General features: G+C 37.0%; 1 protein-coding gene across 1 annotated transcript; it reads right to left on the bottom strand.

Annotated features, from left to right (window-relative positions):
- Positions 1-2,715: 2,715 nt before the first annotated feature.
- On the bottom strand, positions 2,716-20,027 carry LOC143253427 (metabotropic glutamate receptor 3-like). Its single transcript, XM_076507292.1, has 3 exons — positions 19,885-20,027; positions 15,145-16,248; positions 2,716-4,511 (listed from the first exon to the last, which is right to left on the bottom strand). Exons 2-3 carry the CDS (start codon positions 16,211-16,213, stop codon positions 4,354-4,356), a joined length of 1,227 nt encoding a protein of 408 aa, XP_076363407.1. The 5' UTR covers positions 16,214-16,248; positions 19,885-20,027; the 3' UTR covers positions 2,716-4,353.
- Between the last annotated feature and the right edge of the window lie 7,190 nt (positions 20,028-27,217).

The raw sequence follows: 27,217 nt of genomic DNA, 5'->3' as shown, positions 1-27,217 counted from the left end.
TTCTGTTTGCTTTTGTTGTTGTTTTAATTTCGCACAAAGCTACACAAGGGTTATTTGCGCTAGCTGTCCCTAATTTAGCAGAGTAAGACTAGAGGGAAGGCAACTAGCTAATCATCACCACCCACCACCAACTCTTGGACTACTCTTTTACCAACGAATAGTATGATCGACCGTCACATTATAGCGCCCCCACGGCTGAAAGGGCGAGTATCTTTGGTACGACGGGGATTCGAACTCGCAATCCTCAGATTATGAGTCGAGTGCCTTAACCACCTGGCCATGCCGGGCCTCCTTCTGTTGATATCGATTTGCAATTTGAAAGACACGTTACGTAATATGTCAGGTAAAAAAAAAGAAACAAAGTTCATACGTAGCCATTTATAATGTAGAAAAGCTTATCAAAACAAAAGAAAGAGCAAACCGACATCAGGACCTGCTGTCTATTAAGCGGCTATTTTTATCTAAGTAATGCGAATTGACTATCACAGTTTTAACGGCCTTATGATTTAAATGGGGAGCGTGGCCAGTGACACCTCGCAAGGCTCCTGGTCGTAAGAAAATTCGATAACCAATAGACTAAGCTTGCTCTAAACAGATAGATAGAGTAAAAAAATTCATTTTTTAAATCACTTTTGCATATTTGTAAAAGAAAAAAAAAAAGAAGTGCGGTACTTGAATATCGACCCCTGTTATTCGGTTGTATTTCATGAAAAATAAGTCGAATGTTCCATAGAACAAAAAGTATATATTCCTAACGTAAAAAAACACACAACGAAAGTGCAAGAGAACAAAAAAAAAAAAGTCAAAATCGGTTTAACTTCACCTCAATTCAGTAGCTTTTATATTTACTATTACAATCTTGAACTCAGGTTACAAACATTAAAACAGAGCGACACCTATTTATAATTTGAGTTTTATTTTGCTTGAAAATCATATCTAATGTGGATACTGATATGAAAAATCGGCTGAAAGCAATTAGAAGAGGCGATGCCAGAATTAAACTATTTGATGAATATGATTAGAATATTAATCAAACGGCAGTTTTAAGCAGGTAAATTACGTATTCTTATAACCTCACGCAGACTTTGTTATATGTACTTATTTTACTGGGCATAACAGTTTGATATATCCTTTTATTAATTTTATTAAGTAATAGCTTATTTACGTTTTAGTTTTGTGATAGTTAAGCCGAAAGTCGCCTTCATTTGGCTTCATAATATAAAAGTACAAACTAATGTTTTTGTCTGGAAAAACGCCATATTTGTTCCATTTACAAAACAATACAAAACACTCATTGTGATTCTTCCAAAGAAGTTCAACACTTTTAAAGCGTTGACGTGGTTGAATTAGGTAAAAACGAACTGTGGCTAGACCAGGGTGTTAAAATATATTTAGTTATTTCGTGTATTAAATTGTTTTTTGAATTTCGCGCAAAGCTACACAAGGGCTATCTGTGTTAGCTGTCCCTAATTTAGCAGTGTAAGACTAGAGGGAAGGCAGCTAGTCATCACCACCCACCCCCAACTCTTGGGCTACTCTTTCACCAACGAATAGTGGGGTTGACGGTAACATTATAACGCCCCCACGGCTGAAAGAGCGAGTATGTTTGATGCGACGGGGTTTCGAACCTGCGACCCTCAGATTACGTGTCAAACGCCTTAACCCAATTGGCCATGCCGGATTAATTGTTAAGTGGTTTTCAGCACCCCTGCTACAGAAATTATTCTAGTATCTACAGTTATATAAATGCAAGCCTATAAAAAAGTTAAATAATACCGAAGTAATTGAACAATTAAGAACATTTTCAATAGCACTCCATTCTTTAGCGTTTGACACTCAACTATGTAAAACCCTAGCCCTAAAGAACGAACTGCGAAGGAATTCGTAATGATGAGAAACCCTCTTGAAATAAAAATGTATTCTCAAGACAGCTGGTATGGGCATTGAAACTTTAATCAAAATAAAGAATTTCGACATTCTTATGTCATCTTCAGGTTAACAAAAATATTTTATATCGTTTTGTAAATGGAACAAATACGGCGTTTTTCGAGACGAAAAACATTAGTTTGTACTTCTGTATTCTGAAGTGAAATGAAGGGGAATTTCGGCCTGACTATCCCAAAACAAAGATGTTAATCTAAATATAACCTAAGAAGGTCAAAACGTTGTTCTGTAGTTTATTTTAATTATAGTTTTAATACCCATACCAGTCATCTTTAGAATACATTTAAACTGCGAGGGAGCATTTTAAAATATTTCCCAACATGCCTCAAATGAACAATATTTTTTTCTTAAAAGAATATTCTTAATTGTTTAGAAGAGTTGACGAGATCAGTTATCGAAAGTCAATATGAAAGTTAAGTAGTTGTTGTTTTTTGTCTTAAGCGCAAAGATCCACAATGGGTTGTATGTGCTTTGCGCACAAGGGGTATCAAAACTCGATTTTTTTACATTACAAGTCCATGACTTACAATTTAACCTCAAAGCTAGTCTTCAAGTACTATATAATTGTAACACAGAAAGAAACAGAATTTTTTACCATATTCAGGCAACTGAGATCAAGAAAAGCAAAATGGCGGTCACTTACATTTTGTCCGTAGAGAACGCTGTTGTGCAAACGAAAAATTGCTTATTAAAAAGTAATTTTAAGATGTTTGATCACAGTAACTGTAAACTACGTTCCTACAGACTATGATAATACTGGGATATTTGACATTTTGTAGTATTAGTTATAAAAACAGAATTTATTACTGAAAAAATAAGTTATAAAGGCGAGTCTAATTTCCTCACCCTTTACAACACCGTCACCTTCACTGTTTTAAGAGGTCGAACTGATTTTTAACATATGAAAATCAACATACAGAGCTTCATGTATAAACAATAAATGTTCGTGAAGGCTGAAATATGGGAGTCAAGTGTTGAGACTTTCACGTGAGCATAATGAGGCCATACAACGAGATAAATCTGAATTATTTAAAAATATTTTCATACATAAACGGCCTTGCTTTATTCTTGTTACTTGTTCTATAATGCATGAAATTCCCTTCATCTCGGGATATCTTTCGGATCATAAAATTCAGTTTAAAATGACTACTTTCAAGGCAAAATTCACAGGTAAAAACCGCCATAAACATAAAAAACACAAACATTTAGGCTTAATAAGGAAGGAAAGGTTCCAAAGCGAATTCTTATCCTAGCCTTGTCAAAAAAATTTTTTTTTACATTTATTATGTCGATAATTTTATATACGTCAACTAGGCTAGGGTTGCACTGGAGAATGAGCTTCGTCATTTAACCTGAAGATGGACTAAGAAGGTCGAAACGTTATTCTGTACTTTATTTTAATCAAAGTTTTAATACCCATACCAACCATCTTGAGAATACAGTTAAACTTCATCGGATATTTACTTGTTAGGGACAATGGACAAGTAACTAGCTAGTCTATACGACATTCAAGTAGATTTACGAGAAGTATAGAATATATTTCATTTCACAGACATGAAAAATGGAGGAGGCGTATTAGTTCAATTTATTTTCTGCTTCTCGTTGAAACCCAAGAAATTTCCAATCCAGTCAAAGGATTAGTTAAATTCAATGTGCTTCTGCCATCTAGTGGCCAAAGATGACATTATTTTCCTGCCTGTGAATAGACTGTTACGATCATTTGTACGACGTTATTTCATTCTTGTTGATTATTACTACGTAATTAATATCATTATAATAAAACATCTTAAAATTCACTCATGGTAAAGTATACGATTGTCAGACCAATTTCATTTAATTGCCAGAATAATTAAAACTTCAAAAATTTAGGTTAAAGCCTTTCTTTACACTACACTATTTACACGTAGTTTTTTGTCAAATATTAAAACTAAAAAAACAGTTTTATTAAACCTGTTCGAAGTGCTTAAGATATAAAGGTGTATTTTGTAATTAACTTCTTAGTAACTAAACCAATTTGCATAAATTGTAAAGGGAAAAGAGAGAGAAAGAGAGAGATTTGTTCAACTTAAGATTTCTGGGTTAAGTTTGGAAATACCTGTGGTGATATTTATTTAAAACAAAAGTTAAACGTGTTTCTGTGCATGATATTATGGTAATTTCCCCCTGATATTAACCTAGTACTCAGAAAGCAAAAGTTTACCACCGTGTTAACTGCAATTCTGTTATACACATAGAATAGAAAGCTGATACGTCCATAGTGACACATTGGATAAATATGAAAAATTAAATATGTAAAAAAAATCGATAAGCAAAGCAAGTAATGTTTTCTCTCCTAGTGATTGACAGTTATGTTTGTACGGGAAATTCGCGATGTTTATAATAATACTGTTTGGTTGGAAAACACGCGTGTTAATAGTTGTGTCCTTTGTAGTACATCATGTTAGGTTTACGTTCATTCAGGTAAAAGTAAGCGTCATCTGGTGGTAGGAAAGAAGGGTACGCTGGCTGTCCATAACTCCAAACCCTGCCGACAGGTGACAGTGGGAGCGGAAGGTTGCACATCCATTCTGAAAGAAATGAAGAAAATACAATTTATAGAATTAAATAAAAAAGTGACCGAGAACGCCATACTTTTCTAGACATTAGTGATAAATTAGCACAAAGAAAATTAAGTAAAACTAATTACTTTTTCAAATAGTTCTTGAGTTTAAGGGATTTTACTCTAGAGAAATTACATGACCTCGTGACGGTTTTATTACTCTAATTTATCAAATATGTTAGAGTTAGAGAAAACGTAAGGAATAGGCTATTTACATTCTGTCCACCCTGGAGAATGGAACCCCAACTTTTAGTTTTTTAAGTCAATGAACGAATTCCTGACCCAATGGAGAACTAACATATAAGAAGCTATAAACTGGGCTTCAATACCCGTGGTGTGCAGAGCACAGACAGCCCATTGTATAGATATGTGCTCAATTGCAAACAAGCAAACCAAAAAGATATGAGAAAGACTAGGAAAAATGAAATCTATTGTTTTTATTGCAACTTGTTTTCGAATATTCGAGCTAGTCGTCCTTAATTTTGAACTAATAGATTAGAAGGAAAGACAATTAGTTAATGTACCCACCGCGAACTCTTGAAATCCTCTTGCCTGACCAGAGAGTGAGTTTTGGCTGTGATTGTCATCCTTATAAAATATCCAGAACTTTAAAGTAAGGAAATTGATTTGTGGTGAAGAGGCGAACATTTTGACCTATAAATTCACAGTCCTGCACACTTAACACTGGATCATTCTAGGTCCTTTATTTTGAGGTTTCTCATATTGTACTTTAATTTTCTATGCATCACTGCCCTCAAACATAGACATTAAGGGCAAAATACGAACAATGTTTTCTTATACCAAAGCCACATCGGGCTATCTGTTGTGTCCACCGCGGGGAATCGAACCTCAATTTTAGTGTTATAAATCCGAAGACTTACCCCTGTCCCACCGGGTGACATTTCACGTAAATCTTATCAGGGGTGAATTTTGTTAAGTGGTGTTTCAACACCCCTGTCACAGAAATTATTTTAGTACCAACAGTTATATAAATGCAAGACTCTACTGTTTAACTTACATGGTGAATTTTATGTTTGAAAGGAAATGACGAGCTGCATTAATTTTAATAAGGGGGGGGGGAGCAATTAATATAAATTAGATTTCTAAATCACCAACCATAGCAACTATTTGATATGCTACATGCTACTGTAGAGGAAGGAACGTATTATTAAGTTCTGTGTTCTATTTTCAAAGATAACTATATTGTAGCATTTTTCTCTTAATATAATTATTTAACTAACAAAGACGACACAATTATGTACGCATGCGTCGTGTTACGCTTCACTCGCGCGCGCTCGTAACGTCACAGATTTTGAGCGTGCTACCGAGGGGAACCGAAATTCACATTTTTTATATTGTTTTGATCTTATAATCACGCTTTCCCACAGGAATTAAGTTCTAGATCTCGGTATCCACGACACATTTTTATCACCTAGTAAAAGGTTAAGGAGTCTCCGGTGAAACATGAGAAAATTCTCAACAGCCGCGACAGTTGATTTTTTTTAAACAGAATTAGAGTAAATTAATTTAAGAGACTTTTCCTATTTTTTTTTTATTAACTACATTTTTCCAGCCCAGCATCCCCAGGTACTCGAGTTGTAATCTGAAAATCGCGAAATCGAATCCCCGTCACCAAACATGCTTAACCTTTCAACTGTAGGAGTGTTATAGTGTGACGGTGAATCCTACTATTCGTTGGTAAAAAGAGTAACCCGAGAGTTGATGGTGAATAGTGATGAGTAGTGATGACTTGCTGCCTTCCTTCCTAGTCTTACACTGCTAAATTATAAATTATAGACGGCTAGCGCAGATAGCCTTCATGTAGCTTTGCCCAAAATTCAAAAAGCAACAACAGCAACAACGAACAAACAAGATATATTTTTGTGGGGCAGCAATACTAAGCGTGGGGCAATTCGATTTTATTACTCATTAGGAATTTTACCAGCCTACCCTCGTGTTGAAATTTTTTTAGGCAGGATTACAGTTGATTAATCTATAAGACCACCTTAGGCGTGGTCAAATACTTCAATCGAAAGGGTTTGACCTCCTTCGCTCAAAATTATAATCAGACCTCAAATCCGTCAAAAGATGAAGGAACGAAGAGCTAAAAAAGTATTGTTTTGTACAAAGTCAGAGCCATTCTATCAGCCATTATGCCGCGGCTAAAAACAGAAAAAAACAAACAAAACTATTCAGATTACATGGAAACATAAGTTCTTACAACGCGACGTTCATGGCAGTATGGTAAACAATTTTGTGAATCTGAATACATAACCTATGTAGCTATATTATCTGTCGCAACTTGAGGCAAATATCACAATTAATTTCAAATTCAATCCATCTCATACCGAAACGACGCTCAGGGGTTTGTACCAATCTCTGGATTTCTTTGTATAACTAAGATTTGTGACAGAGCTCTCGTTTAGAAATCTAGCCCGTCGCTGGTTGACTCTCTACCTACCCAGCTGGCAAAGGCATCGTGCAGACAAATATTCTTCGGTAGTGGTGGGGTGGGTGTGGCAGTACAAAAATAACACTAATGCTTTTATATGTTACTGAATTACGTAACTACTGAAAATACATTCAGGTAAGGTATCTGAGGAAGGTTATCTTTCTGTTTGTTTGTTTGTTTTGGAATTTCGCACAAAGCTACTCGAGGGCTATCTGTGCTAGCCGTCCCTAATTTAGCAGTGTAAGACTAGAGGGAAGGCAGCTAGTCATCACCACCCACCGCCAACTCTTGGGCTACTCTTTTACCAACGAATAGTGGTATTGACCGTAACATAATAACGCCCCCACGGCTGGGAGGGCGAGCATGTTTGGCGCGACTCGAACGCGAACCCGCGACTCTCAGATTACGAAGCGCACGCCTTAACGCGCTAGGCCATGCCAGGCCCCGTTATCTTTCTGTTATACACACATACACTCGAGTCACAAACACTGGTTTAACATATAATTTGTAAAACATTTATTTTTATCTAGCTATCAGGAACTCAATGAAGCACGCCCTCTTTATTTACACGATCGGGTTAATATATAAAAATAAAACATTAACGGTCTCCAATTCATCAGTTCACTTTAGTAACAATATCCAACAGATTAACCAGGCTTTTGTGAGTCGGTTTATTTTGAATTTCGCACAAGACTATATGAGGACTGTTTACACTAACAGCCCCTAACTTAGCAGATATACTAGAGGGAAAGTCTATTGACGAAGGGAATTCAAAACCCGCAACCTTCATATCGCGAGTCGATCAACTCCTAACAAACAGGTCTTCTCTCTTGAGTCAAACTTCTTCCCTTGTTTTATCACTCATAAGGGAATTCACGTGTTGGTAAAGTCAGTAACGATCGGTAGAGACGAGAGGAAGGCATTCGTACGAAATCGATCCAGACAGTGTTTCACCACGTGCAGAGTGGGTATCGATCGGAATATCCAAAACCAAAACTTGTATTTAGAAATAAGGTCGTTAATTCAGATGGATTAGGCCTAATTTTGTTTCGTTCTGTTTGACTTAGGACTAACTTACACAGTGAGGGAAGATCTCTACCAAGTTTAGCTGGTAGGCGAAGAAGGCACCTTTCGAGAGCAGCAAATGTTGTTAATATTAATTTTAAATTGCGATATAATCGACTATTTCATCTTTGGCCGTATGTTACTAAAACTGCTCATAAACCAAAAATGTTGTCTAGTTTATTGTACTTAAAACAAGACGAAAAATATCATGGCTTATTTGTTTATTTAATTTCGAGAAGGCCTATCTGCGTTGACCGTCCCTCATCTTTAAAATCGTAGGTGGAGGAAAAGTAATTAGTCAACACCGCCATCTCTTCGGGTACTCTTTTACCAACAAATAGTGCGATTAGCCGTCATGTTTTAACGTACTCGTGGCTGAAAGGGCGAGCATGTTCGGTGACGGGGATTCGAACCCGCGATCCATAGGTTGTGAGCCGAGAGCTCAATATAGCAGGTGAGAAAAACGAAGTTTTCATGAATCCAAATAGCTCGAAGTAGAAATTGCAATATTTTGTTCATGCATTGTTATATATATATATATATAAATGTGTGTGTGTAATTCCGCTGTAGACAGCATTTTAAAAATAGCCTTAATACCTACCCTGGTAACAGATTTGCAGTGACTAATGGGTTTGGAGTGGCGTTGCAACCCCTTCTCCCTAAACTGGAGCTAGAGGAAAGCCGCAGAAGTTGACAGTCATGGTTAAAATTCAACCACCCACCCGACCTCATTCACAAAATGGCTCATAAAATTCCGGTGTCAAACTCTGGCTTAATTGGCACGAGCGGATGAGAATGTTGACACATACCCCTCCTCCCCTGGAAGAGATGCAAGTTAACCCCCACCAACTGGCACTCACAATCATCAGGACAGGATGCAGGTTAACCGTCAACAGCTGGTACTCACACTTATCATACAGTTGGCTGAACTGAAGTGTTCATAGTAAACAGCCTTGCTCAAGGATGGCTGGAAGCCATGCGACACCCCTCCATTTCTACCCCAGAAGTTGCTGGGGGTTCGTTATTCGAACCTGACAATCACAAGTTTTCTGACAGTTTTTTACCAACAACTACAAGAGCCATTTAAAGCAGCAATTCTTTAGTACTTGATCCTTTCTTTTTTAACCTGAACAGTTTTATTGATTCGCTGTTAATGATAAAGGACTAAGCTTGTTGATTTTCTAATTTCCGTATCCGGGTGACAAACTCGAAGATTGAGTTAATAACCATTTCTTTTATCTTTTTTTTATATAACTATACAAAATTTTACACGTCACATAATTATCTGATGACCACCAATAAAACAAGTTAACTCGTTATGCAGTTATATGTACAATTATGCCCGGCAATGCTAGGTGGTTAGGAAGCTCGACTCGTAATCCGAGGGTCGCAGGCTCAAATCCCTGTAACACCAAACATGCTCGCCCTTTCAGATGTGGGGGCGTTATGATGTGACGGTTACTCCCACTATTTATTGGTAAAAGAGTAACCCAAAAGTTGGCGGTGAGTGGTGATGACTAGCTGCCTTTACTCTAGTCTCATACTGCTAAATTAGGGATGGCCAACGGAGGTAAGCCTCATGTAGCTTTGAGCGAAATCCAAATAAACACAATGTACAATTACCTGGACGAGGTCCAAGTGGTGATATTTGTTGCCGACCTTTTCTGGCCACGTGTGTGAAGTGAGTTCCACGTGGCCCAACAATAACAACAACAAATTATACAATAGTTTTAATCCAATGGAGGTTCTGCCGTACACGCTCGGCAGTTCAATGACTTTTTCGTATTTATTTTTATTGGTTGCTGTACTTGAAACGAAGCATGTCGTAAAGCGCTTAACCTTTCTTCGAAAATACCCCCTCATCAAAAAGAGATTAGAATATCTAACTACACAAAGAAAAGCAATCAAAGGTAGACAGCAGTCCAAGCCATCAGTAACACGAACAGATAGTACGCTGTCATTCCAATTAAATATCAAACGTATAACTTCCAAACTGCTAAGCCTATAGTTACGTAGAATAACTTCTCTTTTTTTTTTCTCAAGGCTATTAGGCCTGAGGACCTTGTCAAGTTTATGACGCACGTATTTCTTGATGAAGACCTCTTGAGTTCGGATGAATGGTCGAGTGGTCATTGCCAGGATCTTTACATCCACGTCATACAACAGGTGCCACGCTCGTCGGCTGTCGTTGTTTATAAATCTCACGTCAAGATTCAACACAAAATAACACAAAAAAGTATAATACAAGCTATAGGAAGCACGGAATTGCCCAGTTTTCACATGCATTTTTTAAAAATAATTATCGTTGGCTGGGTTTGTTTTCAACATCTATTAATTTAGCACACCAGCACCTGTTCCTTTGAGGAGATTTGCTTGTTTTGAATTTCGGGCAAAGCTACACGAGGGCTATCTGCGCTAGCCATCCATAATTTAGCAGTGTAAGACTAGAGGGAAGGCAGCTAGTCATCACCACCCACTACCAACTCTTAGGCTACTCTTTTTACCAACGAATAGTGGCATTGACCGTCATATTATGCATTCTGGAATAGAACCCTGGATTTTAGCGTTACAAGGCTGTGAATTTACCACCGATTCACCAGAGAAAATTACATGACATGTTGTATCCTTGGGAGTGATTGTAGTTTTTAATCAAATCTTTCATTTGACTACCATTCATTTATTTTCCACAAAGTTTTTTAGTGCTTGAAGTCTTGCGGCTTTTGCTAAATTTTGATAGTCGTGGGAAGATTTCCTAAAAAAACAGAATTACATAAAGTATAGGATGACTTTATTTGCAACAAGACCATGCCATTAAAACGTATATGTTTCCAAATTTCAAGTACGACAAACTAGTATTATTTGATCCACCATTTGCTTTCTTTCGGATATTCGCACTAAGCTACACAAGCTACGCATATCCATCCCTAATTTTTAACTAATATACTAAAGGGTAAAAAGTCAATCAACAAAACCATCGTGGACAAATTTAATTGAATATTGGAATTTGACTGTCGTTCTTATCACACATCCACAGACTCATCCAAACCACGATCGATTTGAAACAGCAGAACAAGAACCATTGGTCTTCGAATTCACAGTCCAGCACGCAAATCACTCGGACAAAGGGCAGGGTGGTGACCGTGTACTAAAGCTCTGAATTTCGAAACCAACGAACCGGGCTCTAATCTGTGTGAAATCAGCAAATGTTCCCCTTGCTTAAAACATAAAGTAGTTGGTAAGCGTGCCCTCCGTTACACACCCCTCAGTAAAGAAAACTGAATTTATGATACTGATACAGGCATTCCTTCAGAGAAAAAGTGGGGGGACATCAGTGCATTGTAAGTGAGCCATATAAGTAACACCATACATAATTTTGTCGATGAACGCAACGTTTCAGTCCAATTTTCCGAATCTGGCTGCTAGGAACCAAATGTTGTTCGGATGTCGAGTTTCGTCGAAACGTTGTTCCCGAAACTCTATTATCATTCCCCCCCCACACACACACACACACAAACACACCGCTTCCTCTCTCTTCATTATTATGAGAAACGTCGTCAAAGCTGAGTGAGTGCACATTCTAATTGGTCGCGGATGGCTGTCAGCTGAGGCAGTGAGTCAGCGAATATCTTTCAATTGCGAGAATAACACTAGTTCTAGTGTTCAGTTTTTAGTTCTCACGCTTCAACAATAAGAATATCTTCCCGTGAAACAATTATCATATAAGATATTATCTTCAACCCCTTTCACTACCTTGAACCTTGAAGGTTTTTGTGTGCTCGTTTTTTAGCCCTTAATATTTTACTTCTAATAGATAGAATAATGACGATAAACGTTTATTTGCCTATACAATATGCATACGTATCTTAAGTAATATTACTTGTTGATTAATTACTCCTAGTAATAAGATTATTTTAAGTCCTTCCAGTAATGTACATTCTTACTGTAATTAAACTCGATTTTTGTATTCTCAAGACAGCTGGTATGGGTATTAAAACTTTAATTAAAATAAAGAACAGAACAACGTTTCTAGGCCCGGCATGGCCAAGCGCGTTAAGGCGTGCGACTCGTAATCTGAGGGTCGCGAGTTCGCATCCGCGTCGCTCCAAACATGCTCGCCCTCCCAGCCGTGGGGGCGTTATAATTTTACAGTCAATCCCACTATTCATTGGTAAAAGAGTAGTCCAAGAGTTGGCGGTGGGTGGTGATGACTAGCTGCCTTCCCTCTAGTCTTACACTGCTAAATTAGGGACGGCAAGCACAGATAGCCCTCGAGTAGCTTTCTGCGAAATTCCACAACAAAACCAAAACCAAAACAACGTTTCAACCTTCTTAGGTCATCTTCAAGTTAACCTGAAGGTAACCTCTTTGTTAATCTGAGAATAACCTAAGAAGGTCGAAACGTTATTTTAATTGGAGTGCTAATCTATACCAGCCGTCTTGAGAATACATTTTTATTTCAAGTGGGTTTCTCGTCATCACGAAACTTGAATTTTATTTTTTATAACAACAGTTATTCTGTTGATAAGTTTATACCAAACTGTCTTTATCTTTAGGTCATTGACAGTATATCTAAATGATGTCTTCTTCAGGCAACCATCATTTGACCCAAAGTGCTTTTTAATTCTGATCACTGGCATCATTGTGTTCTCACTTCAGACAGTAAAGATACATTCAAAGCGATTTTTTTTCCAAATCATTGACATCATATCTAAAGGTTTTTCTTTTCAACACACTAATATTTATGGCATTTCAACTCCGATTTATGACTTAAAGGTCGTAATAACAACGTTATTTAATGTTTCAGTGAGATATTTCACATAATTATTAGGTTATCTATGAAACAATACGATATGGAAAACGATCAGATCGTAAGCTTGGATTTGTTTGTTGTTTTTCAAATTTCGCACAAAACTACACGAAGGCTATCTGCTCTAGCTGTTCCTTATTTAGCACTGTAAGGCTAGAAGGAAGGCAGATAGTCATCACCAACCACCGCCAACTCTTGGACTATTCTTTTATCAAAGAATAGTGGGATTGACCGTCACATAATATCGCCTCCACGGCTAAAAGGGCAAGCATGTTTGGTGTGAGGGGGATTCAAACCCACAACCCTCAGATTACGAGTCGAGCGCTCTAACCACCTGGCCATGAACATTATCAAGACTTTACTTTACTTCAATCGGAAATTAACCCAAACCAATGTAAACTATTGTTTATTACTGTAACCAGTAACACATTAAAACAACACTGAGACTTTGAACTAATTTTGTTTCTTGCTCTCGCCATATTACTTTCTTCTTTCGCCTCTCTCTCGGTTTATTCGTTCTCTCCGAGACACCTCACAATCCTTTCTATTTTGCTGCACTCTTAGCGTGTTTAACATTCATTTCTCAAACACACGACGAATAAGTCCCTTTCTTTTTTACCATAAACATCTATTTTCTCTGTATCGGATTACATAACCATAGAGGATCCCATAATTACACATGGGCTGAACAAGAACTACGACCGTTTTCTAATTAATTATACTTTAATATCCTAATCTCTGGATTCAAACCAATGTTCTTCACACCAAACTTCACAGACTTTATTTAACATAATGATATTTCAGATCACCGAGTACAAAAAACAAATGGGTTTGGCTTGGTTGTTGTCAAACGCAAAACTATACAATTATTTATATGTGCTTTTCTCACCATGGGTATTGAAATACGGAATTTCAGACACTTTGCTGAGCCGCTGGGATTGAAAAAAGAGAGAGAGACAGACGGAGAAAAGAAAAAAACTCAACATATCATAGACAACACCTCAGTGTGTGTGCATGTGTGTTTTCGTTATAGAAAAGGCATATCGGGCTATCTTTGCGCCTACCGAAGGGGAAACCAAACCTATGAGTTTAACGTTGTAAATCCGTAAACCTACTGATGTACCACCGATGATTTTTTGTTTGTTTAGTTGGTTCTGAATTTCACGCAAAGTTACACGATGACTATGTGCGCTAACCGTCTCTAATTTAACAGTGAAAGAATAGAGGGAAAGCAGCTAATCATCACCACTCATCCCAATAGTAGGAGTGACCAAAACATTATAACGTCCCCACGGCTGAAAGGGCAAGCATGTTTGGTGGGATTAGGAATCGAACCCGCGACCCCCAGATTGCGAGTCTAGTACCCTAACCATCTAGCAGTGCCGGGCTTTCGCCTGTGAACCACGATTTCAGATCGTGGACATGAAATAACAGATAAAAAACAGAGATATAACACTAAATATGAACCATTTCTTTACATTTGTGATCGTATATGACTGTAGAGTTTGTACAGAAAATATGTTATTTCACGAATAAAAACAAAAGATCGACTATTAATAGAAAATATATGCAAATCTCTTTGTCTATAAAACTCGTATTATAATAAGAGGATCGTTTTAAATTCGCACAAAATAAATGATTCTTCTATTAAAAACAGATCTTTCACGGCCTCGTGGTTAGGGGGCGTACGACTCGTAACCTGCAGGTTGTGGATTCAAATCCCGTCAGCGAACATGCTCGCCGCTTTAGCTGCAGGTAATTATAGTATAACGGTGAATTACACTTTTTTGAGTAAATAGTAGCCCAAGAATTGGCGGTAGGTGGTGTTGACTAATTGCCTTTCCTGTACCTCTGTTCGAAATTAAACAAACAAAAGTTCAGAAAACCTGATCTTAAGAAATACTGCACGTTCAGTAAGGATTAAGAATGTTTTTGGGTTGCACAGTTTTACTAACGTCTTGGGTGCGGCATGGCCAGGTGGGTTAAGGCGTTCGACTGGTAATCTGAAAGTCGCGAGTTCGAATCCCCGTCGCACCAAACATGCTCGTCCTTTCAGCCGTGGGTACGTTATGATGTGGCAGTCAATACCACTATTCGTTGGTGAAAGAGTAGCCCAAGAGTTGGCGGTGGGTTGTGATGACTAGCTGCGTTTCTTCTAGTCTTACACTACAAAATTAAGACAGCTAGCGTAGATAGTCCTCGTGTAGCTTTGCGCGAAATTCCAAAACAAATTTCTTGAATCGACAGCTATCTTTGAATGAACTAACGAAATCTCACCTTTGTTTGGAGGCTTCAAGTTCTGGCTCCAGGGCATCACAGGAGGTTTGATGTGCAGAAACGAAGGACTGCAGTAGGATGGGCTAGGAGTGGATAATACCCCTTTCTCCTCAACATCTGGCCAGTCGTTTCCCAGGGCAGCAAGTTGGCGACCTTTGGGGACAAACACTACCAAAAAGATAATCGTGGCATTGAAAACCACGCCAAATCCCATGGCAGCATCGTGATTGGGTGAACGAGTTGCTAGGGCAACCAGAATCCAGACTATCCAAAGAACCACTGACAGGCCCGTGGCAATACCAATAAACTTCGATTCTCGGTAATTCTCGGGGTTCTGTTTGGATTTGATAGCAAGAACAGCAACGCAAAGAATAAGAAAGAGGTTGTAAGCAAGTGTTAGCAACATATGGACAATGTTTGTGCTGCAGATGGTGGCCCCAGCATGATCGACAATCACTGCAGGAGGTCTTTGCACTAGCCACTGGATCCCAATGGCCAGCTGAACAAGAAGAACGAAGAAGAGGAGAAGGGCCTGGTACAAAGCTGGTAAGTAAATTCCCGTATGTAGGCTGTGCAGGAAAACTGTTTTTACCAACAGAGTTCCAAATACCAAGGTGTAAGTTAGGCCTAATCCGAGACGGATCACTCCACAGGTAAACCAACTTGGGACAGCAGCAAAGACATATCCTAGCGAAGAAGAAAGAAGAAGTCCAAACAGAAGAAGTTGTCCCAGAACAAGATGTCTCCGGCTTGGGTTTGTTTCTTTAGCTTTGCACAGTACAAATACCTCAAAACACCCTATAAACAAGATGTTTACTGAGGACACCACTAAAAGTGGGACTGTCCATTTTTCATCCCGATACCACAAGCTGGCGCTACTATCGATATCTGTTTCAAGACATTGAAGGTCATCACAGGGCTGGAAATTTTTATTATATATTGTCCAGTTAACTACGTTATCCATTGTTGTTGGGAAAAATTCACTCATCGTTGATTGAAGGGTTCCAGCAAACTGGAGAACAAAGAAAAACACATTTTTCCAGACTTTGTTTAGGCTTAGCAAATTCATCACTCTGACATTGTTCTTTTCATTTTATAAGGTACCTGAAACAAATGAACGACGCTGGTAAGTTACATTGAACAACGCAGTTCATACAAGACGATTAGATTTGATTTGATTTTCCAGCGTTTTGTGTGGCAGAGAGAAAATGAAAATAAAAAAACAACTTTCTAGTTGATAATTAGGTAAATTAAATGACAAAGAAATTTTGTATTATATTGTTAGTTTAAAAACATGATTTAATTATAGTTTGAAAAATACAAAAATTCTCGCCTTCGAATCTATACTGGACGAATAATTTGGTGATTTTTTTTTGTTTCTTGAATTTCACACAAAGCTACACTAGAGCTATCTGCGCTAGCCTTCCCTAGTTTAGCAGTGTAAGACCAGAGGTAAGGCAGCTAGTCATCACCACCCACCGTCAATTCTTTTACCAACGAATAGTGGGACTGAAAGTTACATTATAACGTCCCCACGGCTGAAAGGGCGAACATGTTTGGTGCGAAGGGGAGTCGAACGCCTTAATCCACCTGGCCATGTCGGGCTAATAGGTGATATTGTGTGTTTGTGTTTCTTTTAACAAAGCCACATCGGACTATCTGCTGAGCCCACCGAGGGGAATCGAGCCCCTGATTTTAGCGATGTAAATCCGTAGACTTACCTCTGTACTAGTGGGGGTGTTGTGGTGAGACCAACGATATATTTATAGGCAAATTGATACTAAACCTTTTAAATATATTTGATTATTTGAAGAAAATTAAAAATACGTAAATAATTTTCTTTTTCTTCTGTTTGTTTGTTTACCGTTGAAAGATATTTAACTGTGCAAGTGTCCTCCGCTAGTACAGCGGTAAGTCTACGGACTTACAACGCTAAAATCAGGGGTTCGATTCCCCTCGGTGGACTCGGCAGATAGCCCGATGTGGCTTTGCTGTAAGAAAACACACACACACTGTGCAAGCGCTCGTGAGATATAATCAACAACATAGCGTCTTTCCTCCACCCTGGTGTTCGTACACGTGATAGCGTGGGAACTCGCTGATTTAAAACAGTTGTTTTAGAACATTCGAAGTTTTCTGTGATGATTTAACCTCGAGAGCCCGATTCACCGTAACTATGGCGATAAATAGTTCTTTAAACACTGGTTGTCACGTAGCTTTGCTTGCAAGGGCCCTAAATCACCCCTCTACCGTCTCATTGTCAGTTGGTATGGTTCAACGTCACTTCTCTCAAGCTGTTCCATTTCGTCTCCCATAGTGGGCCTCTAGGCGTTTCATAGAACGTGTATTATGAAACGTTCTTTTTAGAACACCTCTATTACAGTACAAAAATCATGGTTGCGAATAATAAAATCTAGGTTTATATATTAAATCTTTATTAATGAAAGAAGAAATCACCGTATACTTGACAATCATTTTTAACAGACGATAGTATTTGGTTAATTATTTAGTAAATAAACAAAATATTTTTATTGCATTTAGATTTTAAAGAAAGGTGGGGACGATAAAGTTAGTAACAGTTACACCAACTTCTTATCTACAGAAGAAAATAACAAGACACGAGGAGCTAAGAAAGAAGGGTATGGTGATAAGACGGTTCATAAATACGTGAAGATTAACTTATCTCTGATTCTGATTTAAAGTGAAACAAGGATACAGATCTAGACTTTTACTCAGAATACAATCAAAAAATGTTGTTTTGTTAAAGCGTGCTGCTGCACAATAGATTTTTTGTTTCAACTGTGGGAATCGAACCATGAATTTTAGCGTTACAAGCCATGAAGCTTATTGCTATAGTAGTTGTAGTCATAGTACCCTGTGCCTGTTATACAATGTACTTTAACAACGTCTTCCAAAGAGTTGAAGCAGTAGAGTGCAAAACACAGAAAACCTTTGAAATTTCATTTCAAGTTACAAATTAACAGTTGTGGCAGATGAATAGGAAGCTAGCTTTAACCCTATTTTAACGTTTAACATCCTGGTTTTGATTTCTAGAATATTCTCAGCAAGTGTGTGTGTGTGTTTTTTGTAGCAAAGTCACATGGGGCTATATGCTGAGTCCACCGAAGGGAATCGAAACCCTGCTTTTAGAGTTGTAACTCCGTAAACTTACCGCTGTACCAGAGCGGAACCTTTTCAGCAAGAACCCAGAGCAAACTTTTCTTAAGTCGAAACTTTATTGTAGAGTAACAAAAATTGTTTTCTTTTAAGTTTTAATGTACAACATTTACACTTTTTAAATAAGAACATTTGTAAAGTGTCTCTTAAGTGTCCAATCACTTCATAAATGATGCTCTGTTTACCACAGATTAAAAAAAAGCAACCCATGTTATAACGTCAGAAGAAGTAAAACGTATACTTTTCACACACAGCGAGGCGATTATTTAAAAAAATAGTTTATATCTACCTGCACGTGTTTCAGAACGACCTTTAAAAAGAAACCTCAGATTATAGCCAAGAATTAGAGCGCTCACATTCTGCATTGTTTCGTGTCGTTCAGAGTGAAGCTATTCACGTGATTCTAGGTTAAAGTACGACACATTTCTTTGTTTTATTAATGTCCAACAGCAATTTTGTGCTTTCAGATATCCTTTGTTATACATAGGCCAGAAGAAAAACAAATGAAATATTCTCTGATCCGGGATAGCAACACGGGTTGTAAAATGGGAAATTAAAAAAAAACTACATATAATTTATCCGCGTCTATATTTCTCTTTCTTAACATGTTGGCTCAATATGGCCAGATGGTTAAGGCACTCGACTCGTAATCTTAGGGCTGTGGGTTCGAATCCTCGTAATTCCAAATATGCTCGCCCTTTCAGTCGTGAGGGCGTTATAATGTGACGGTCAACCCAAAAGTTAGCTGCGGGTGGTGATGATTAGCTGCCTTCCCTCTACTCTTACACTGCAAAATTAGAGACAGCTCGCGTAGATAGCCCTCATGTAGCTTTGCGCGAAAGTCAAAAAAACAAAACCTAACATTTGTACTCTAAATGCACTGCTGCCATCTTCTGGCTAGATTGGAATGTGCTGCTAAAATTGGCGTTGAAAATCCCTATAGATTTATTTTCTTACATGCTACATCGACGGCTTAAAAAACAACAGCAAATATCGTTATAATCAACGTTTTGGGCTTTTAAATCCTGTTTCTTTTACATACTTCTATAAACAGCTTCTTTCATAAGTCAACAAAACCCTTTAAAACGTTAAATTACGCTCATGTATAAATAGTTTTGAAAATGCGTTATATCAACTTATTTAAATGCGGTTATTTTTCAGGAACTAAATCTTGGAATATTTTCAAACAAAATAATAAAAGTTTCAGTTTTGTTGACTTAATTAAAAATGTCTTTAGTAGTCATATAAATATTTTCATCACAAAACTCCTAAAAAATGGGCAAGAATTATTTATTATTTCTTTCGCTGAGAAGTTAAGTCATTACTGTAAAAAAAAAAAAAGCTGACTTTATCTAATAAAGGTTACCGAATTTAGTGGGAAAAAACGCGATGATTTGTCTTAAATAAATATAATACCACATCAGTTTAACTCTACTGATTCAAAACATGATAAGTAATTAGATGAATAAAAGGAAAACCTGAAATCTATTCTTCCGATAAACAGATCCTGAAGAAAGATTATTACATTTTATCTGCACTGGTTTAAAACTGACATGGACGTACCTAAAGTCGAGCAGCAGACGACCTAGACCTTGTCCTAATGCTCTTGTCTGACTACAGGTCACTGTGTCAACTAAACCGTCACTATCTTGAGTATCTCGCGCACTTTCACACGTTAGCTTACGCCATTCATCGCCCCAAGCGCCCCCTAGTGCACAGAGTTAGAACGTTACTCCAGGTAAGCGACGCGTGACCACGAGTTGCATTTGGCTGTTTGAAAAAAAAAACAACAAACTCGGTCCTTTCTTCAGTTTATAAGTGGGTGGAGCAAAGTAAGTGATTACTATTGAACGAATAACAAAAAGTATGAGATTAGGATTATTCCAAGCGCCCCCTGTAACGAAGATACATCAAGCGTTTACGCCTTCTTTAATATACAAAGATGAATGAATTTTTCTTAACTACAGGTGACTACAGGTGGAATATGCATTTCTAAATATTTCCATACTAAGATCACATCTAAATCGTTTTACAAATGGGGGAAAACTTACAAACATGTTTTATTGTTTCGTACACGAAACAGCCGAATATAAAATGAAATGTGGAAATCTACAAAAAAAATGATATTTAGAAATAAAGAAATAACAGACGATATCTAGAAATAATCAGATTAACGGGTGATGTCTAGACGTAAGTGGTCAACAGGTTATATATGAAGGTGAGAAGATAACAGATGATATATGAAGGTGAGAAGATAACAGGTGATTTTAGAAGTGAACAGATAACAGTTGATTTTTAAAAGTGAGCAGATAATGGCTGATGTCTAGAAGTGAGCAGATAAGAGATTATGTCTAGAAGAGAGCAGATAGCATGTGATGTCTAGAAGTGAGTATATAACAGCTGTTATATAGAAGTAATCATATAAGATATTATGTCTGGAAGTGAGCAGATAAGGAATGATGTCTAGAAGCGAGCACATAACAGCTGATGTCTAGAAGTAATCATATAAAATATTATGTCTAGAAGTGAGCAGATAAGAGATGATTTCTAGAAGCGAGCAAATAATGGCTGATGTATAAAAGTGAGCAGATAAGAGATGATGTCTAGAAAGAGAAGATAACGGGTGATGTATAGAATTAAGAAAATAACAGATAATATATAAAAGTGAGCAGGTAACATGTGATGTATAGAAGTGAGCAGATACCAGGTGATATCTAGAAATGAGCAGATAACATGTGATGTATAGAAGTGAACAGATAATAAATGACAATACATTTGTACAATTTTATCAACGTTTCTTTCAACTTTAAATCTTTTGTAAGTTACAAAGACTGTAATAAAGCTGTGAACATCAGCTATTCTTCTATTTGCGTAAATATATCATTATGCGTAATTATGAAGGTTTTTCTAGATACAATCGAATACCCCACCAGTGGTTCAGCTGTAACTGTGTGGTCTTATAACGCTAGAAACTGAGTTTCGATATCTGTAATTGGTGCTGTGGAGGCAGCCAGTTGTGCAGCTTTGAGCTTATCGAGAAACAAATAGATACAACCGAACACATTTATTCACAAGAACTCCCCCTGTAGGCAAAAAATTATTTAACTGAAAATAAAGAACAATATATCAATAATTCATATATCAGCATCTTTAACCAAATATTTAAGTTCAAAGTTTTTAATAAAACAGAAGACTAAAGTTGTACTTTAGTATTTGCAAACACAAACATTCCAAATAAGTTATGTTGCACTGTTTATGACTATCACAGTTTATTAGAAGCAGAAGAATTACTAACTATTACAAGAACTTCTTTGACGACGTTCGTAAGGTTTCTCGCATTTTCTACGAACGAGATGTTCGAATATGGTGTAGCTGTAAATGGAAGGGTTTACAGTGTTCGGATTTCGCGTCCGATTTCCTGCGGTGGGCATAGCACATAGCCCATTGTGTTACTTTGTGTTAAAACATTGTTGGAAATGGGAATATCGCTCCGAACGATGTGGTCGTGGGTACGTTATAAAGGTGACAGTCAAATCCCTCTATGCGATGGTAGTAGGCCACTAATTGACGGTAAGTGGTGTTGAGTAGCTGCATTACTTTCAGTCTATCATTGGTAATTGAAGACTGCTACTGCAAATAGCCCTCTTGTAGATTTGCACAAACAACAACCTATAGTACTTTTTAAAAACGAAACTCATTCGATACTGTGGGAAGTTCAAAATATGTTTTAAACTGATTATGGGCTTGTAAGTCTCACAAAACATCACCAACTCTTCCAGTCTCGTACGTTCCGTTTTTATATATTACTTGTAATAGTTAACTGTAATAGTGTGCTGAGTGCCATTAGTTTTAACAGTTCTTGAAGTAAAAATCTGTTCTAAAGACGGCTGGTATAGGTATTAAAACTTTAACTAAAATAAAGTACAGGACAACGTTTCGAACTTCTCAGGTCATATTCAGGTTAACAAAGAAGTTAACTACAGGTTAACCTGAAGATGACCTTTGAAGGTTGAAACGTTGTTCTTTATTTTAATTACAGTTTTAATACCCATACCAGCTGTCTTTAGAATACAGTTCTGTATAATATACAGGGTGTTCGGAAAGTCACTGTGCAGTTTTGTCTGTTAATAAATATATAAGTGCACAGTGACTTTCTGAACACCCTGTACATCATTACATAATTAGCTAAGTTACATTAGCATTTACTGATAACTTTACCTGCCATTTTTTGCGATTGTTGTAACTTACTTTTTAAGACTTATTGTTATCAACATTCTCGAAAACTGTCGCGTTTACTTTTCGACTTTTATAGAATATTTAACTTTATTTATCACTTCCTGCTAACCGCTCCGGGTCTTTTGTTAAGTGAAAAAGTTCCTTTGTTTGTAATTTATGTACAAAGATATACAATGGGCTGTCTGTGCCCTGCCCAGTAGGGGTGTCGAAACCTGGTTGCTAGTGTTGTTAAGTTCACAGACATGCTGCTGTGCCTCTGAGGAGGAGGGGGTGTGGCAAAAACGTTAAAGCTCGAGTAGTTGCGTCAAGAACACGTAATAATATATTTAATATTTTGTTTTGTTGCGTTTAACATGGTTATATTATATTTACACTATTAGATTTACGTCTATTGTGCAATTCAGGTATTCATTTAATTCATTATTTATTGCTTTGAAAATTATCAAAAATAATAAACAGTAACACATGTTGTAACTGTTTATCTCAGATGCCCGATGGTTAGGTCGCTTGACTCGTAATCTGAGGGTCCCAACTTCGAGTCCCACTCCCACCAAACATGCTAGTCCTTTTAACCGTGGGAGCGTTATGACGTGACGATTAATTCGTTCGTAAGAGTATCTCAACAGTTGGCGATTGGTCAATGATGACTAGTTGTCTTTCACTGCAATCTTAGAAACGACCAGTACAGAGGTCTCTAGTGTAGTTTTGGGTGAAATTTAAAAAAAAAAAAAAACGAATAAAAAATGATTTCAGAAAGATTATTCAAAAGTCTGCTTTATACTTATTTGAAAAAATTACGAGTGAAAGTAAAAAATGTATAATAATATATCAACTACGTTGTATCTTTGATATCCAACATAGACCAACGCTTTTGACAAATTCTTACTTTCTTCAACGAACATTATTTCTACGACACTCTTTATAGCCAATGGCCAGTGTTTTGTGTGTTCTATAGATGAGATATGATTTATTACTTTTTTAATGTTACTTTCATTAGCAGTATTGGTTAGAAAGTTTAAAACATCTAGATTAATTATTTACAATTTTTATTGCCATAGAAATTCCTCTTTGTTGTGAGCTTTTTTTTTTCTTAATACAGTTAGAACGAACCCAAATGTAAATAGCCCGACGAAAATTTTCTGAGGTATTATTGGGTTTACGACCGAAACTATCGTTAAGAGCGAGGATATTTATTTATCCGATGAAACAACACATTATTATCTTTATCAGCAAGAACATAAAAAATTTAATTATTCATGTTTATTACCAAGTTAAATTTTAGTTTTATTGTAAACGATTTGTTTGTTTTGGGATTTCGCACAAAGCTACTCGAGGGCTATCTGTGCTAGCCGTCCCTAATTTAGTAGTGTAAGACTAGAGGGAAGGCAGCTAGTCATCACCACCCACTAACAACTCTTGGGCTACTCTTTTACCAACGAATAGTGGGATTGACCGTCACATTATACACCCCACGGCTGGGAGGGCGAGCATGTTTAGCGCGACGCGGGCGCGAACCCGCGACCCTCGGATTACGAGTCGCACGCCTTACGCGCTTGGCCATGCCTATTGTAAACGAACAGCTTTTTTTGATGTCTATACAACGCGTTATTTTTTAAGAAAATATCTACCATGTCATATCTAGAAGTACTAGACAACTGATGTTATCTTTAAGAAAGTAGGTCTCATGTAATATGTAGCAGTAAGTTGACAACAAAATTAGAAGAAATGGTTGAGCCAACTAGTAATTTACTCTTACTTTTATTATAATATTAATAATACTGATAACAATAACAACAATAAAGGGGTAAAAGTTCCATGAGCAAATAAGAACTCAGGGACTAAACGAGGTAAATCACAGAATGGGATCAGAGTTCCACTCCTGGTCAGAGTCCACCTACTGGTTAGAGTTCCACTCCTGGTCAGAGTTCAACTACTGGTCAGAGTCCACCTACTGGTTAGAGTTCCACTCCTGGTCAGAGTTTAACTACTGCTTACAGTCTCACACGTGATTAGAGTTCCACTTCTGGTTGGAGTCCAGTTACTGGTTAGAGTTCTACCACTGGTTAGTTCCACACGTGGTTAGAGTTCCACTCCTGGTTGGAATCCAACTATTGGTTAGAGCTCCACTCCTGGTCAGAGTTTCACCACTGGTTGGTCCCACAGATGGTTAGAGTTCCACTCCTGGTTATTGGTTCATCCGGGAATGAAACAAAACAGTTTGGGAGTTAATTGCCAATAATGAAACCAGTGGACAGTGAGATAGTGGAGAAGATGATAACGAAATTAGTTAGTCACGTAACATTTGTGATGTATGTATGTCATCAAAAATAGAATAAAATATATTTTGGAGTGTGAAGGTGACATCGGCCATTTTGAAAAAATAATGGTATGTAATCCCTTCTCGATTTTCTTATTTATAATTAAAATACATAGCATAAATTATTATTCTTTGTGTATGTCCTAAATAAGAGGTATAATAACTACAGTTTACAAAGTTTCAAAAATTTGGAAAAGGTTTATTTTAAAATATAGAAGAATATACTATATCTCGATCTTCTAAATTAATCTAAAGTATTGAAAATGGTTCTTTGTTTGTTGATTGTGAAGCCCAAATGAGCTATCTGCATCAAACCTGGTCTCTAGATGGCGTTGTTATTAGTTCAAAATTACTACGTAGTTTAGCAAACGTGTTTTTTTTTATGACATCGTCGAAAATAGTTGTTTTTAATCCAGATATTTTGGTACTACATATATATGGATAATATCATCGTTGTCGTTGTGGAAAATTAGCAAATGAGTTTATTCTTAGAGTATCTAAACAGACACCATCCTTCTCCAAAGTTTACACTTGGAGATAAAAGCGCCTGTTTTAGACCAAGATACTAATAACACTGGATGACGCTTATAAATAGCGGCGTATCATAAACCAAAGCACACAGACTTCTTTAGATAGATATATAGGCGTGTACGAAGAGCAACAAGTAGTCTTCTCACTCAAATAACTCTGTACATACGGGCTCTGTCATTTTGGCAAGTGCAATATTGTTTACTTTTGTGCATGTGTTGTAAGTGTGGGTTGATATGGCTGGTATAAACATATGGTATGCGGATGCTTATATCACCCACTCTAATATCGGTTAAGTTTAAGGTTCGGGCTCGTAACTACCAAGTTATTTTGGTTATTTTACACCTTTTTAACATACGTAAATACGTGACAACAGTAAATATACACATGTAAACAGTACACAGACACATGTAAGTAGTGTATAGTAGCATGTCAACAGTACATAGACACACGTAAACAGTATATAGTCACATGTCAACAGTGCAAAGACACATGTAAACAGTATATAGTCACATGACAATAGTACATAGTTCTCTGACAATAGTATATAGTTACGTGTCAACAATACAAACACACGTGATAACATATCAATACAAATGTAATCATATCGACAGTTTTACCTTCCATACGAGGATAATTTTATAAAAATCTGTATGTTATCTTTGTGTTTTTTAAAGGAATAGAAAATTTAAATACGAGTTTTTAAAAACTGGGTTTTATCTAACTTCACGTGAAAACTTTTTAAAAGTGATTTTTGTTTATTTTGAAGACAAAGAACAGAATTAATAAACAACAGGTGCTGTTATCGTTGTTTATCAATATGCTCGTTCTCAGTTCTCGATGTGGACGAGATTATGCGAGATGAATCTGATGTCATTAAGAGTAACGTTAGAACAGTATCTGAAGTCTATTATTAGTAATTCCTCAGATATGTATAAAAATCTAAGCCAGGAAACTGGTGAAACTACAGCTAGAAAGAACTTTGACATGACACTTAGTTTCGACAAACAAAGGAATCAAATAGACAAACAACCGAGAAACTAAAACCATAAGATAATATCTCGGAGTGAGGCAGTCAATAGGAAAATGTGTTGATTACCGTCATACAGTGACAAAAAACACGCATTTCTCTGCTGTATTTTTGTTTGTTTTGAATTTTCGCTTAAAACTACACGAGTTCTATCTGCGCTAGCTGTCCCTAATTTAACAGTGTAAGACTAGACGGAAGGCAGCTAGTCATCACCAACTACCGCCAGCTCTTGGATTACTCTTTTACCAACGAATAGTCGGATTAAACATGACATTATAACGCCCCACGGCTGAAAGGGCGAGCATGTTTGGTGCGAGGAGAACTCGAACCAGGAACTCTCAAATTAAGAGTCGAGCCCTCTAACCAACTGGCCCGTGAAATTGAAAAACATCAGTTAGTTCGAGTGTTTGTCTGTTCTTGTTAAGTACAAAATTACATAATGGGCTATTTATGTCATGTCCAACAAGGGAATCAGAACCAGGTTAGGTTTTTAGCCTCGTAAATTTTCAGGCTTGTTGCTGAGCCAATGGGGTAGGAGTGGGGAAGAGACAGAGATCCAAAACTGTTTGAACTTGATATTGTATTTATATAATTTTTATATGTAGTTCTCTATATATGTTTGAATTTGTTTGTGTTTATTTTCATATTATCACATAGAATTTGTTGGGTTACTTGTATTACCTGATATGTATTATACGAGTTTTGGTTTTCAAACTGTCCCCTCTAATTCCATGTATATTTATAGATAAATCCTAACAATATCATAAAATGTATTTAAAAGAAAG

The sequence above is a fragment of the Tachypleus tridentatus genome, chromosome 6, assembly GCF_004210375.1.
Source record: "Tachypleus tridentatus isolate NWPU-2018 chromosome 6, ASM421037v1, whole genome shotgun sequence".
NCBI lineage: Eukaryota > Metazoa > Arthropoda > Merostomata > Xiphosura > Limulidae > Tachypleus > Tachypleus tridentatus.
Note: the sequence above shows the minus strand (reverse complement) of the source record. Positions and strands in the feature narration are given on the sequence as shown.

Coding starts and splice junctions, on each gene's coding strand:
- LOC143253427 (XM_076507292.1), bottom strand. CDS start 16,213: ATGAATTTGCTAAGCCTAAACAAAGTCTGGAAAAATGTGTTTTTCTTT. Junction 4,512..15,144: donor CTTGAAGCCTCCAAACAAAG/GTGAGATTTCGT, acceptor CATTTCTTTCAG/AATGGATGTGCAACCTTCCG.